Raw genomic sequence first — 15,641 nt, forward strand, 5'->3', positions numbered from 1 at the left:
GCTTTGCTGATTTTCCTGACTAGTTTTAACCAGGACTGGCTTTACTAGGATTTTCAGAAGAAAGCTCAATATACCAAATTGGAGGTCAAATCCAACCGACTGTTAATTATTTCTAGTGTACAGTAATCTATGCCCAGTCTTTGCTCACAATGGGGACAAAGATCATGACCATGTACAGAAAGCCGAGCATTTACTTATGTTCCAAGCATTCTACTAGACACCCTCTTACCTTGTCCAGAGCTACAGATTATAAGTCATAGAGCTGAGATTCAAATTCGGGTCTGACTCTAGAGACTTTTCTGCTACAATATATCAGTGACTGAATGTAATTCAGTATTTAGAAATGTTTCCTTACTTTGTAGCTGTAAAAGAATTCAAAGAAAAAAAAATTCTTCAAGATTCAAGTTAAAATATCTTAAATAGTTTGAAATTATTTTGCTAGCCATTCTACTAACCCATTTCTCACTCTCTTTAGCTCTATTTCTTTTCACTTGTAGCTAATTCACCATCCTTCACTGTACAACAGATTACTTAACGTTTCCATTATTTTTTGACTTGTTTGAATGTGTGTACTCCTATATACACACTGTGGTTGACTAGAACAGAAGGAGGCCAGGTATGTATGAGCAAGTATGATTTATTACAGGCAAAGAGTAGGAAAAAAATGTTACTAATATCCATAGATAAGTTTCTTAAATCATGTGTAAAGAGACACTGTTATTACAAATTTGCTTTATTTGTCTGCTGAATCAAGGGCTAGCTCCTAGTTAACTTAGATTTCTTTTCTGCCGTCTAGTCGCGAGCAGTGAGCATCGTCTTACCAATAATCAAATAATTAATCAGACTAAGTCCCAGTGGTTATATTCTTATCGAAGTTGCTCGAAGGATCAAGAGCTCTTATTTGTTTGCCTTAGCTTGCAGTTCTTGGTTATATCTATAAAGGAAACAGAAAGAAAAATAATCATGAATCGCAATAAATACATACATGTATAATACGAAGGGAATGAGAAGCATATTCCATCTTTTCTGTCTCGCTAGTTAAGGGGCTATATAGTTGTAAATACAATTTCCCCAGGGCCTTGAAGGTAGAAACAGGCAGGAGGGAAAGTGACCCACGGACTTTATTTCCATCTGGCTTCTAACTGCCAACAAGTTTTACTAACTGACACACAGTTTCCTGTACATAAGTATTATTTTAATGAACATTTTCATTCTTGAACTATACTACAGTATGACCAAGATGTGACAATATGTATAAAATTTAACAAAACGTGGTCCTCTAGAACGTTTTATTTTATACTCACAAAGTGTCTTTCCTGAGAATAAAATCAACTGGGAAGTGATCCTGGGCTAACCAATAAAAATAAAACATACCTCTTCGATGCAGGCAGGCTACTGGCTTAACAGTCTGTAAACACTTAAGTTTATTGAAGCTAAGGACTGTTATCTTCAATTCTCATGAATCCAAAGAAGAATGAACCACAAAGCCACCGAGTCTTGTCTCTCTACAACCCCCTGAACTTTACTGACGAACCCTCCCAGCTTACAACAGTCTGAGAACAGTGTATGCCCAAGAAGGAACTTATTGCGTGAAACCTACCACACCCACCCCTATATTTCTCAAAAGGTCCTGATTTCAAATATTCAAGTGTTTCCCTAAATGCTCCAGAGTCCAACATTTGTACTTCTAACTAAATCTCCCAATCTGCTATCATAACTAAAAGGTGCCAAAAATTCTTTGGTCAAACTATATCCAAATATATTAGAAATAATAGTTCTGAATATGGCACTTGGCATTCTCTTAGCTCTACTATCATGAGTTAATATAAGGTTAAAAAACGAGATGGTGTATGAGAAAAATACTTTGTGACTAAAATCACTGTACAAATTAAAGTTTATATTGATATAAATTAGCCCTGAAAATGGTTGTGGGGCACACTGTAGAACGAGTGACTTGTTTGTTCATTTATCACGTGCTAGATGATTATGAAAGGATTATATATAATGCTACTAGTTAAGCTCGGGTTGGTAAAGAATGAAATAAAACATACTAAACTCTACAGACCAGAATGCCTTCTTAAAGGAGGGTCAAATATAACCCTTATTTTCTATGTCTTTATTGAGACCATTCAGTTTTTTTAGGCAAAGAAAGCTGTCATTCACGACATTGTTTCGTAATTTAGAAAGGTTCTATGGTTCAAACAAAGCCAGAGCCTTCATCTAAGGTTAGCTCAATACATGCAGAGTGTTAACCAATAACTGAGAAATAATATTAACTACTGAGTAAACAGCTTTAAAAATTTGTAATGCTCATAGAACACTTTCTAAAGAAACCAGTAACTTCACTCTAACATCATTTCCAAGACTACATAACTATATATTTTAGTCCCACTTTGTTATATATAATTGAGAGTGAGTGATAAAGGTTCATGCAGAAAATCCCTTAGGCTATCATAAATTGTATATGTTATCTTAATACAAGAGATTCTATGAAAGAGTTATACATCTAGATAATACACAGATTTAAAACCTAGGCAACATACTGCTTAACACTTTTAATTTAAACCCCCAGACTTTTCTAGAAGTGTTAAATTTCTGCTTCGGGTACATCCCATCTTAGTATTATATGTGAATTATTTTTTTAAACTTTTATTTATTTGTGTTTTTCCAGGACCCATCAGCTCCAAGCCAAGTAGTTGTTTCAATCTAATTGTGGCAGGCGGAGCTCATAGTGGCCCATGTGGGGATCGAACTGGCAACCTTGTTGTTATTGTTAGTGAGAGCACTGCGCTCTAACCAATGGAGCCAACTGGCCACCCCATATGTGAATCTTTAACAACAACAAAAAAAGTCTTGCCACTCGGGGGCTTCTGAGGCAGATTATGTCGATACCATGGTAGGCTCACCTCCAAATACGGAAGAGCTGAGAGGCTCCTGCTGCCCCAACGAAGAAATTAACAGCAAAGAGACTCCAGTTTTTTGGAATAATGACAAGTGAGTATCTTGACCAAATAAGCCCTGTTGAAACAAAATATTATTTATTTTTAAAGCATGGTACTGCTGCAATATCTTATCGGAACATTTACTATTAGAGTATAATAATTATAAATAAGACTATGACCAGACAATGTAGAATCAAGGACGTAGAAAAGCTATACTCTGTGAGTCTTTAATAAAGTCTCTATAATTGAGTTACACAAAATACTCATGTTTTTATATCTAAGGGAAATTTTTATAGGGCAAATAAATATTAATTGGAACTTTTTCCCCTACTTATAAAAATACGCTTGTGGCAAAAACTTGGAAAACAAACCCATGCTGATACTTATTCTTCTGCCTTCTCTATCTATAATCCAATAACTTCCTACAGATGACACTGCTAATTCCTTTGTGTGTGAGTGTATTTCAAACATTAAATTTTTAAGGAAATTGATGGAAAACAAAACAAAAATATTGAATATCCTACTTGGAACGTGACAGACACTCATTTAATTTACCTGTAGCCATCAGAACAGCAGATTGAGCTGTGCTTAGTTTTTCTGCAGGTCTGGCCATGTCAGCCAATCCAGCACACACCAACCCCTGGAAATACACATGAACACACACAGAGAGAGGAAAAAAACCTTAAGTGTCAAGTAATGGTTCTTAACTTTAAATAAAACACAAAGCTATTTCAGAGATTTTCACATGACAGTAGCTATAATTTTAGCATCCATGCATTAAGAAAATGTGTATCATGACAAAAAACTACAATGAATTCAAGAATGCTTTTTGAATTAATTTGTGTTTTGTTAAACACATTAAGCAGCCTGATATATGTGAAAATCAGTGGTGTGTGTGTGTGTGTGTGTGTGTATGTATACCTGTTCTATAAATGATACTTCTTTCACATATGAATTTATATATTCTTTGTACATGCTGGGAACCACTGGTGTGGAGGATGCCTGAAAACTAAGATAATTTGCATAGATTCTTCCTTTCGTGTTTTTTATCAAGGTTATTCTTTTCTAAAAATGGAAGTATCTGAAAAGTTCTGTTAGAATTTTAGTTTCTTGGGGAGATAATTTTTCTTTAATATCAAAGTTTAGATGGTTTTTTAAGACTGTCTTTTATGGAGTCATAGCACTCAGACCCTGCCATCAGCATCACTCACAAAATTTAGTATTGAGTCTTCACTAGAACATTAGTTATACTGCTGTATTTAGGAGATTAAAACATAGAATGAATTTTAGTGATGAAAATTCAAGCCTACACAGAATAAGAGGGACCAGTACAAAGAACCCCTGCATACCCATTACCCATAGTCAACAATTATTGAGGTTTTGCCACTTTTCTTTAAGTATTTTAAATCAAATCCTAAGTACATCATTAGAGAATATGTTTTCAAGAAATTATTTTCAGGTTTTACTGAGTTTCTAAAAGATGATCTTACACGGAAAATATAAATCAGTAAAGGGTTTTGGTCCAAATAAAATACACACATACTTGTGAATTTATACACAAATTTAAACCAAATCCAAATGGTTTTGCATTAATAAAGTCAATAGTTCAATAAAGCAATGATTCTGATTTAAAAAGGGGCAAATGGCTAAACACAGGAGTATCATTAGAGGTAAATTATGGACAACACAACTTTTCTTCACGTTAACTCACCCAGTCCTCTGATTTTATTCCCAAATGCTTCCTAATCATCTATCTCTCCTACATTCTTTTTTCAGGTCCCAACGTACATTTTCTCGGTTTCATATTTGTTCTAATTCTGCAGGGTGGAACACTGCCATTGTAAAGGGGGAAGAAAGGGACTCATTTCTACTACTATTCTACTGAGTCCACATATTACACTGTGGCTTGTTGAACAGATCTCTGAAGACTAGAGGCAGCACTCTAGCATTCTTGTTTGGAAGAAGTCAGAGGTCATGATTTTGTTTATTGTCACAATAAGCACACTTTATCCTGCTGGGACTAATTGTTCTCTCCCACAGAAGTATTGAGCTCCCTTTCTCATATTTCTAAAAAATACTTTTCTATTTCTATACCACTCTAACCTGATGTTAATTATCTCCGAAAATTTCATTTGAATCTAATCTCTGCCACTTACTAGCTGTGTGACTTTGGTCAAGTTACACTGCACTTTGTCTTAAATTTGTCGTGTATAAAATGAGAATATGAATAGCTACCCTTGCAAAAGTGATATATGATTAAATGAGTCAATATACTTTTAAAAGTATTTAGCATAAAATTACTTAGCACAGTTAAAGGATAAAGGAATATCTGGTTTCAATTAAAGTGGCTACGAAGACCTCCACCACAGCTAAATGTCTGAAGAAGTACAGTAGTCTGAAATTCTTAATATAGAATATATATGACCTGCAGCAGCAATTTTTATGTGTCACGTATAGACTACCACAGATTAATTATCAAATGCTCTAGAAGAAAACACATTAATATGTACATAAAGTAAATAACAAAAGAAGTTCCTATTGCTAGGCTGTCATCACGAGACTAGGTACTGTGTTTCCCCGAAAATAAGACCGAGCCGGACCATCAGCTCTAATGCGTCTTTTGGAGCAAAAATTAGTATAAGACCCGGTCTTATATTACATTAAAATAAGACCGAGTATAATATAGTATAAAATAATATAATATAATATGATATAATATACCGGTCATTAATGAACCTCGAGGACACTGTGCTAAGTGAAATAAGCCAGGCTCAAAAAGACAAATACCGTATGACAGCACTTATATGAGGGCCCTCCATGAATCAAATTCATGGAGACAGAAAGTAGAATGGTTGTTGCCGGGAGCAGGGGGAGAGGGAAACGAAGCGTTATTGTTTAAGGGGTAGTTTTAGTTGTGCAAGATAAAAACAATTCTAGAGATTGGTTGCACAATGATATACATATACTTACCACCATAAAAATAGCCAAGAGGGTCAATTTTATTTGCATTTTACTACAAGTGAAAAAAAAGCCTGCAGACCACTAGTTTTTACATTTTAGAAGGCATCAAAATCACCTAGAGGGCTTATTAAAACACAAATTACTAGGCTCCATGCCCAGAGTTTCAGATTTGGCAAATCTGCGATGAGGCCTGAAAAGGTGCATTTCTACCATGTTACTAGGTCATGTCAATGCTACAGGACCAGGAATGACACTTTGAGAAGCGCTGCTAATCGGCCAAAGCTGGCCCTTTCAACAGAAAATCAGTGATTTGCCACAAATAGCCACCACAATTCTTTTCAGCTAAATGAGAACTTTAGGAATGGAAACACTGGCATAGGGTAAAAGCATTGGTCTTGGAGTCAGAAGTCCTGGACTTCCATTTATTAAGTGTTAATATATACTCTTGGATAAATGCTTCTACTTTTTGAGACTAACTTTCCTTGCCTCTATTTTGGTGTTAGCATCTTCAGTTCTCATGCCAAATTAATAATAACAGTTAATTTGGAGGGGTTGTAACTAATTTAATGTTTTACTTAGTCATAAAATTTTAGAATAAAAATTTCATGTTCCCAAGGCTCACAATTGTAAGCTTTTTGATAATAAATATGCTCCCAGGAGGTCTTTTATCATAAGGAGTTCAGAAAAAACTAAGTGTGCTTTATGAAGTAAAAATGATATATCTGAGAATATTTCTATGAAATCATTTAGAGGCATACCACGAATATTTAAAAGTACATCCTTTATAAAAGTTACTTCAAATTAAGATGTTCCTATTAGAGAATATTTTTTTCAGTAGTTTCTGCAAAAACTCAAGACTTACCCATTTCATAATTGGAGCCCAGAAAAAAACCGTTTTGGGACCTGGAAAAAAAGCAAAATTTAGGAATAATCCAACTATTCAACTATTTTATACACATCTTTTAATCGGTATCAACACATTTGAAAAACAGAGATTTATCAATCTATTTCTAATCATTTTTATTATGCTTTCTGCATACTTTGCATATAACTTAACCTTTAGAAAGTCATTATAGTTTCAATCTTTCAGACAAGTTGTTTTGATCTCCTTCTCAATTATTTGTATTTTTGTGACCTGTTAATTAGCTAAATTATAATGGAGATGGTTTTAGAAAGCATTCCCAATGCTTTGCCTTGAATATGAATTTAATGTTAGTTCACTTATGGGTAACTTCAAATTGGGGAAATTACAGAGTTGCCTTGACACTGTTTCCCACTGAAGGCTAGAATTTGGCATTTTTTTTTTATTTCCAGGAACATCAGGGTCCCTTTATAATTGGGCTGCATTAGACTTTTACTCACTAGTTTCTCTACTTTTAGACCATGGCACTCCGTATTTGGCTCCTGAATTTTTCCGAAGTGTCGGATGCCATGATGTACTGATCCTGTAAATCAATCTTTTCAAACCCTTTGGTAATTTTATTTGGCTTGCGCTTCTGAGATTACTATCATCTCACCTGGTTCATTTTTCTTTGTCATATACAAAGTTTCTGGTCATGGGCAGTATCAACAACTAATTCATTTTCAAGGCTAACTCAGCGCATTGTTTTAGTCTCTGGCTTTGAACTTCTCAGCAGACTCCTCTTCCTAGTTCAAAATTGATGCTTCCTCTTCTGCTACCCAAAAATCGTTTCCTGAACAATGCCTCTGCATTCTGGTTTCTTTACAAGCTTAAATGGTTGATCTTTCAGGGTTAATAAACCGTTAAGCTTTTCAGTAGGTGTGCCTGGTAATTTATTCAACTGCCCCGAGCAAGGTGATAGTTTTAAAATATTAACTGTCCTCCTCCCCTCAACCAAACCAAACAAAAAACTTCAAACTTAAAATTTTGGTAGCTGAAACCTGGACTGAGAGCATTATGAGCATTTTAGTGAATAATTTTAAACTACAAAAACAAAACAAAACTAAACAAAAAACCCTAAATCAGTTTAACAACTGCTAAGTACTAAATTTAAAAATATCAGTAGCAAATATATGTAAGATATTCTAATTTTTCTGAGATTTGACAGGATGTTGACAAGTGAGTTGGATATCTATAGAAGCAAATAACTACTGTTTTCTTCATTGTTAAGCAAAGGGGGAAACGGCTAGCATTACTTGTGATCATACAATAGGCCAACAAAAATTTCAAAGAAAATTTACTTTAGTTCACCCTTCCCATTTATCTCAGCTAATTATTTTCTGCTTTAGGAGTAAATAAGTCAAATTTAGACATGTATGAATACAGGTATGGAGGCCTGAAAAAAAGTAATCAATCAATAGTGGATATGGTAACGAGGAAATATTTCAACTAACTTCAATGTTTCTAAAACATGAAGTTTTGATAAAGCAAAGCATTTGAAAATAGATAAACACTGACAAGACAATGTCGCACGTGTAATTCTAGATCTGGGAAAAACCAGGTTTATATTCTACATAATGACACAGCTATTCTCGTAGCTATTCATTAAAACACAGCTATTCATTAAAAAATTAGGTAATTAAATAATTATGATACCTGAATTGATCATGATACCTTAAAATCAAGATAACCGGAAGTATAAACTAACAAAAGTGCCTAGCTAACATTCACTATGAAAGAATGAAAAAACTTGATTAGGCAGAAAAACTGAACTGCTGAAATATGTCAAATTAAAAAAAAATCACCTCATAAGAAATTTAATTTGGAGTCCAAAATGAGGAAAATGTGTCCCCATCAGATATAAATGTACATTCTTTTAAACAAAGAATTAACAACACATGTTCATCTTGTTGCTTAGAAGTCTACCTTTGAAAGTTGAAAAAGGCCTCAAATACAGACAATTTGGAAATATCAAACAGGTATTCAAAAGTACATATATATTTAAAACTATAAACTATTTTCTGTGTTAAAAAAACACAGAATGATATAATGGTCATTTTCTTTTGTGTTGTTATGGGTTTGTCTTATTTTAAAAGTGAAACTGATGTTTTTTTAAAGTTTAAACTTTTATAGAAGAATTTGAGAAATTCTGCAAGGGAATATTATAACCAAATATGTAACAGACATACATTTTCAAATTAACAAATCCAGTTGCTTTGATGAACTTTGATGAACCTGGTGATAAAATTTCTTTATCTGAGAGGAATTATTGTTAATGAAATATATAAATTCTACCTAGAAAGTACGTCATTTATTATATGTATGATTTTTCCTTGGAACAGAATAAGTAACTTTTACAAACAGGCAAATATATACACATACAAATACCAAAGTAAGGTGCTATGTCCCAATGTGAAAAATAAAAGTTTTTCATTCAATGCTTTCCACTACATACCTCTTGCTATCCCTTTCATGGCATTCATTTGTCTCTTTTGTTACTTTCCAACATCCCTCAACATTCCTCTCAGTTCCCTATGTTAACCAGCTCGACCTGTTCACAATCTATCATGTGACAAACTACTTACAAATATTTAGAACTTGTAAAGGTTACCCTTTGACACAAATATTGACTACCAGAAATTACCTTTTTTTTTTTTTTGTACTAAAGCTATTCTGATTTTACAGTAAGAACATGACTGGGCTATTTATCGCTTTACAGCCATATAATCTTTATATCTTCTGCACATACTTGTTAGTGATAAAATTAAATCTCAACAATTTAAAATCAGCAATGCACGCTATCCAACTATTGATATCCTAGCCTATTGTAAAATCCTCTGGTATGTGAATATAGCTTCATGTTTAAATGACTCAGTAACATACTATTATGCAAAACATATGCAAAAACTTGAATATTCACTCCGATAACTCTTGGAACAATAATCAGTATCTCCTCAGATTTTATTCAACACTAGTGAATCAACAGTTATATTTTTCTTGCTTCTCCATGTCTACGTTGGTGTGCCTACAACTTTTTAATCACAAATAATTTTGCAGTAATAGGTACTATTATGCTGCCTATTGGTTAAAAGTTTAGATGAGAGGGAACTAACATTTGTTGAGAGTTTAAGCGCAAACACTGTTTTAGACATTATATCATTTAATTTTCATAACAATCTTTAAATTGTGATAGTTATCCCCATTTTGTCGATCAGAAAACTAAGGCTTGGGGGGATTTAAGGTCAAGATCACACAGTCAAAAATTCAAACCTCGATCTGTCTGGCTTCAAAGCCTATGCTCCTTCCACTATACAGAAAAGGGAAGACAGTAACTGAACTAATCCAAGAATATCCAGATGAAATGCACAATCTACAAATGAAAGGTAACTCCTTTTCATTCTGAAAGTTGAATAAAGTGTTATAAGCAATGATTATAGGTGGTTAAAGCCAAGGCCTTGGAAAAGATGGCTATGAAACTCCGTATTTAAGTATTAATAGTTTAAAATTGCTCCTCCTCTACGGTGCCCTCACCCTACAGCCCAAACACAACGCTTCAGATGGTCAAAACTGACTCCACACAATTCAGTTGACTCTCAAACTCAGGTTACAGAAGCACTGCCCACCTCCTCCCTGCTGATAATCTGCCACAAAACAGCGCAATTCCAAAAGTGTGAGAGCTAAAACAACCAAAAGGTAAATAAACTTTTTCAACAATACAAACCTCTCCTTGAAGATCAATTTTATAATGGGTATAATACTGCAGTAAATAACATTATACTAAAGTCTGATCCCAAAATACAGTTCATTCCATTATCAAAGGGTAATCAGATTTAGTACTGAAGCAGCTCAGACTCCAGAGCGCGGCTACTGTCTGCTCTAAATTGGAAAAGTCAACTCTCCTAAGGAGACCAAGTGCAGAGACAGTTAAGTAGGGGCAAAGGGCCCCTTTTCGGGTTGCACCTCAATACTTCAACGTACAACAGATTTTTCTTGTTTGCAAAGTCTTCGGCTTGAAAGAGACCTACAAACATATCTGGGTCTTAGTTCCCTGCCAAGTAAGTATGATGACTGTCCACTTTAGTAAGTATTATGACGGTCCACCTTAAATCAACAGTGGGAGAGGCTGGCTTCTTTCAGTTTCTTACAGAAATATGTTTTTCTCAACCACAAGGACACTGATTTCCAACAGGACGAGAGCACGCTGACATTTACTGAGCATGTTAGGAAGAATCACACAAGTACGTTATAGTTAATTCCCACCGTCACCGCATTTTACAGCAACTACGAGCTCTACCGTTTCGTCCAAGGTCACGCCTATCGTCAGCGGCAGAGCAGAATTAAATCCAGGTCTGTCTACACAACAAGGTCCCGGGAGCGCTTGTTCAGTACTTTCACAGATAAGGATGAACGTAAAGAAGCTCGACCCAGGGCACGAGGAATGACTCTGAAACCGGATTCCTGCACGTGCAGGCCTCCGCCAGCTGGAGCCGAAGGCAGAATGACCTTTCCTCCAAGCCCTCCCGTGCGACCCCGCAGCTCTGCCCGCGCGGGGCAACACAGCACCACTCGGGGAGGAAAGGGGGAGACGACGCGGGCTTCCGGGGGGCCCAGACCCCTTGGGAACCGCGGACCGGGAGAAGGATCAAGCCCAGAGGCCCCGTCCGGCTTGGAGTCGTGCCTCCGGGATGCGGTGCCGCAAAGATGTGGAAGGTTTGGGAGAGATGGTGGCTTGAGGTCAAGTGGAAAGCAGGGAGGAAGGGAAAGAAGACGGTGTCACTTGATGGGGACGGGCCGGGGCTGGGGGTGATGCCTCCGGCCACAGAGCTGTCCGTGGGCCTCCGAAGGTCTATTTTAGAGGGAGAAGGAGGGAAGGTCTCGGCGGCAGCCATTCCGGGCCCATTACCTGCCGGGTGGTTGTACAACGGCCTCAGTTTCTCAGGCAGCATGAGCTCCACTTTATCGAGGACCCGGTGGTAGGTGGCCCTCAGGCCCCGGACGCCCGCAGCCGACATCTCTGAGGACGAGTGATGGTGGCCGGCCGGGCGGGAGGATGGCCGCGCACTCGCTCCTGGCTGACTACGAAGGGCAGCTCGTCACTTCTCCCCCGCCTCAGGGCCTCGCGTTCTCCTCTTCCCCGGGTGCCCTTCCGCGGCCCAGGCTGCCCCCCTGCGAATCACCCAGGGGCCTCGGCCCAGCTGAGCTGAGGAGGCGGAGGCACTGCGACGGCCCGCCCAGGGTCGGCCTCCTGCCCTCCCTCAGCGGACTGGGAGGAGGAGTCATGGCAACAGGTGCCTGAAGAATTGCCTCAGTGAGTCCTCCCAGAGCCCTGCGGCAGCGCGCCTGCGCGAGCGGAGCTGCCCACGGTGATTGGCCTGCCCCGCGGCGTGGGCGGGGCCCAGCGCGCACCGCCTACTTCTCCTTCCTGCCCTGGAGGCCATGTTGGAGAAGGGAAAGTGAAGCCGCACCTGCTCTAGATCCCCTTTCACTTTGATTAAGGAAGCCCGTAGTTAAAATGGGCTTGTCGGGCCTTCCGTGCCCCAACTAAAGATGACGCAGCACAACGCTCTCGTTTCCTTTGGAATGAGGCTCGTGAGCGAGAGGCTTCAGACCTCAGCTTCTCTCTCTTCCTCATGGGTCTTAGAGGATGAAGGATCTGGCGGCAGGCGCCTGAGCCCACTTGTCTAGGGTGAGGGCAGCCGTGGCGCAGGAGCCTGTCCCCACGGTGGTCGTCATCTCGCGAGAAGGGCTGGGGCGGGAGGGTGTGGAGAACCGGGAAAGGTGGAGTCGCGGCTGCCTCCGCCTCCTCCTCCTCCTCCCGTTGGAGGGGCCGAGGGAGGGGACTGGAGCTGATCTCTGGATGTTCTGGGTAGTCTGAGGAGAGTATGAGGCGAGCTGCGGCCCGGGTGCGGCCGCGCTTCGGGAGCGAGGGCGCCGCCGCCGCCATCTAAGTCGCTGCGCCCGCCCGCGAGGCCCGGCGCGCGGATGGTGCCGGTGCGGCTCGGGGGCTGATCGCGCGTCCCCTCCCCCGTCCCCTCCCCCACGCGGTGGGCTCCCCTCCCACCCCGGCCGAGCCATGTCTCGGGGTGGCTCCTGCCCACACCTGTTGTGGGACGTGAGGAAAAGGTCCCTCGGGCTGGAGGACCCGACCCGGCTGCGGAGCCGCTACCTGGGTGAGCGGGGGCCCCGGGGCGGAGGCGCTGAGGTCGCCGCCCAGAGGTGGGGGAGGGGGCCGCGGTCGGGGGGCTGTTGGAGGTGGGACAGCGTCTCGTCCCGCTCGTCCCCGAGACTCGGGGGCGCTGGGGGGACCCTGGCAGACGGACCCGCGCCCTGTCCTACGGCCAAGCCCCTTTGCGTGCTGCCAGCCGCCGCCCTGGCTGGGTTTTGCTCGAGGGGCCGGACCGGGGGCGGACGGTCCTGGCCAGAAAGGTGTTGGGGTCGCTCCTGGAGTGGGGCTCGGGAGGAGACCTGTCGGACCTCCCGGAGTGTTTGGAGCAAAAGTTGGCGCTGTCGCTCCCCGCCGGCGCTGTCCCGGCTCCGCCGAAGGACCGAAGTTTTTGCTGACACCCTCTTTCCTTCCGTCTCCGGAGGGTGTAGGTGTCGGCTGCGAGGCGACCACCACCCTCGGGGACTTGCCGCTCCGAGCGGACTCCGCGGAAACTGTCCTGAGGCTCCGAGCCAAAGCCTAAAAGTGATCGCCGAGGTCTCCCCACCCCCGCGCGCTCCCGGTTTGACTCCGCCGTTCCGTTGGTTTTGACTGCTTTAAGGAGGTGTAGGGTTTCACGTTCCCATTCCCACCCCTGCAAAACACACTTGGCATTTACTGTTTCTTAGTTAAGCTTTCTAAAAACAACCTTCAGTGCTGCAGGGAGCAGTAGTCCACTTTCTTTCGTTTTGGATAAAGTGGTTTGGTGAGGATTCTGGGTCACCCCTGAAAGGTCCAGCCTCTTCAAAGGGGACGTTTTTAGTGTGGGTCTTTTTTGTTTCTTCCAGTGCAGTCTTTCCTTTACTCTATTTTTCTTTATTTGACGATAAAACAGCATTATTGAAAAATTTTTTCCCCTAATGTCACTTTTTGCTAGGTAGGTATTTGTTGATGTCATTTGGTTTTGGCTTCAAGGAAATGAAATCTCATTACATCTAACGGTTCTGGTTTGTAAATTATTTGACAAAAGCTGGAAGCATTTTTTTTTTATTCTTGTTTGTTAGTGTCCCAAGTGACATAAGAATACGTTCTCCTTGTAAAAACTTAATACAAATGAAGCAACAATCCCTTGATCCCTCCCATTCCAATTTCACACACATGCCCAGTAAGTTATTTGTTTCCTGAATATTCGTCAATTTTTCTTTGCATTCTTACAAGCACATATGTACATATAGAAATGCCATAGTGTGTGTGTGTGTGTGTGTGTGTGAGAGAGAGAGTGTGAGAGACCTACATATATGGTGTCATAATGTAAACATTGTTTTGCAACTTGCTTTTTCTACACTACCTCTTGGAGATCTTTCCATGGCAGTAAAAATAGAACTATTTATTCTTTGGAAACATGGGTATATATATTAATGTTTTTTCTGGTTCAGTTGTTAATTCAGCTGTGTCTGTGATAGAGTCAATTAAAATCCAACATTTTCTTTTTCCCTTCCTACTCTAACTGCTAATGGGGTGGAGTTTCTACTGGGTTGTGGAAAACTGAAGAATAGGAGTCCACTGACTTCAGTAGAAAGTCTTAAGTGATAGAATTTCAAATATATGTATATACATACAGTTCCTTATCTTAATATTTGAAATGTGCTAATTATAACACATTTATAATTAACACATTTTTGGAACAGCTTCCTTTAAAGTGGTTTTCTAAGTATTTGAAAAGACCTTGTAATTTCTTGGCTTTTATAACCTTTACACCATTAGTTTATCCAACTCTTCTATACTACAATGCTAATCTTGGGTTAGCATTCAGGAAAGAGCAAAATCCAAATTAGTAGTCCCTGAATTAATGAGATTTAAAAAAATGATATTAATATTTTGAAGTACTCTTATAAAGGCTTCCTTTTTAAAAGCCCAAGTCGAAGGGTTTCAGAAAGTAATTTCTTTTTCTTGAGACTTCAGCATTTAAACATTTTGATTGCTTATCTACAGTATTGTAGGTTAATTATTTTTCTAATTTATTTCCATTGTTTATATTTCTGATGATGAATTACTGCTAAATAACAGTAAAACTGAACAGAACAAATTGATAGATTTTTCTTGTGACCTTTACATTTCAAATTATTTCATCATAGAATGTGTCTTTGCAATAGTGTTAGTTAAGCTTTGTAGTTGATTTTATTTAAATTTGGTTAATTATCTCGTTTCCTCTTATAAAAGAAAATTACAGTTCACAAAACATCCTTTTATATTGTGGGAATGAAGATAAACAATTTGTCACATGTTATTTAGGAGAAAAGATATGTGTTTACTTACCCAAATTCACCATATTGACCTGAACAAGTGGAGTGTTGTTTTGATCTGGCATGGATTCAGATAGTAGGCCAAACAGGGATTGTCATCTTTATGAGCCTGATGTAAATTTCAGTGTAGGTAGGATTTATTTTTTAAATGTTAATTGTCAAGTCCAGAGTTAGAGACACATAAAGGTTTTAAATTTTTCTGAGTTTCTCGAACTACTGGTATAAATTAGTGCTTTGATGATTAGGTGGCTATTATAATAGCTTATTAGCCACACATATTTTAGTGCATACATACAGTGTTATAAAGATACACATTGCTTATGAAAAGAAACTCGTACATTTCCTCATTGTATTCATATTTCTGTCATTTTAGACAGACTTGCCTACAACTT

At 39.3% G+C, this 15,641-nt stretch overlaps 2 protein-coding genes across 2 annotated transcripts in view; one reads left to right on the plus strand and one right to left on the minus strand.

The window, feature by feature from the left end:
- Positions 1-619: 619 nt before the first annotated feature.
- MPC2 (mitochondrial pyruvate carrier 2) lies at positions 620-12,064 on the minus strand. The gene is made up of 5 exons (XM_033092230.1): positions 11,708-12,064; positions 6,766-6,806; positions 3,498-3,582; positions 2,907-3,018; positions 620-934 (listed from the first exon to the last, which is right to left on the minus strand). The coding sequence occupies exons 1-5, from the start codon at positions 11,814-11,816 to the stop codon at positions 898-900; spliced, it is 384 nt and encodes a 127-aa protein (XP_032948121.1). The 5' UTR covers positions 11,817-12,064; the 3' UTR covers positions 620-897.
- A 625-nt stretch (positions 12,065-12,689) lies between these two features.
- The window catches only part of DCAF6 (DDB1 and CUL4 associated factor 6), a 72,387-nt gene continuing 69,435 nt past the window's right edge, over positions 12,690-15,641 (plus strand). Inside the window, 1 exon segment of the mRNA XM_033092231.1 lies at positions 12,690-12,974. Coding sequence (XP_032948122.1) covers positions 12,878-12,974 — 97 coding nt within the window. The 5' untranslated portion in view covers positions 12,690-12,877.

The sequence above is a fragment of the Rhinolophus ferrumequinum genome, chromosome 22 (genome assembly GCF_004115265.2).
Source record: "Rhinolophus ferrumequinum isolate MPI-CBG mRhiFer1 chromosome 22, mRhiFer1_v1.p, whole genome shotgun sequence".
Lineage (NCBI taxonomy): Eukaryota > Metazoa > Chordata > Mammalia > Chiroptera > Rhinolophidae > Rhinolophus > Rhinolophus ferrumequinum.

What these genes read in the sequence shown, in the direction of transcription:
- MPC2 (XM_033092230.1), bottom strand. Translation starts at nt 11,816, where the DNA reads ATGTCGGCTGCGGGCGTCCGGGGCCTGAGGGCCACCTACCACCGGGTC. An exon ending in GGGCTCCAATTATGAAATGG is followed by an intron (nt 3,583 to 6,765) that starts GTAAGTCTTGAG and finishes GTGTATTTCCAG; the next exon opens with GGGTTGGTGTGTGCTGGATT. An exon ending in CAGCTCTTCCGTATTTGGAG is followed by an intron (nt 935 to 2,906) that starts GTGAGCCTACCA and finishes TTTCCTTTATAG; the next exon opens with ATATAACCAAGAACTGCAAG.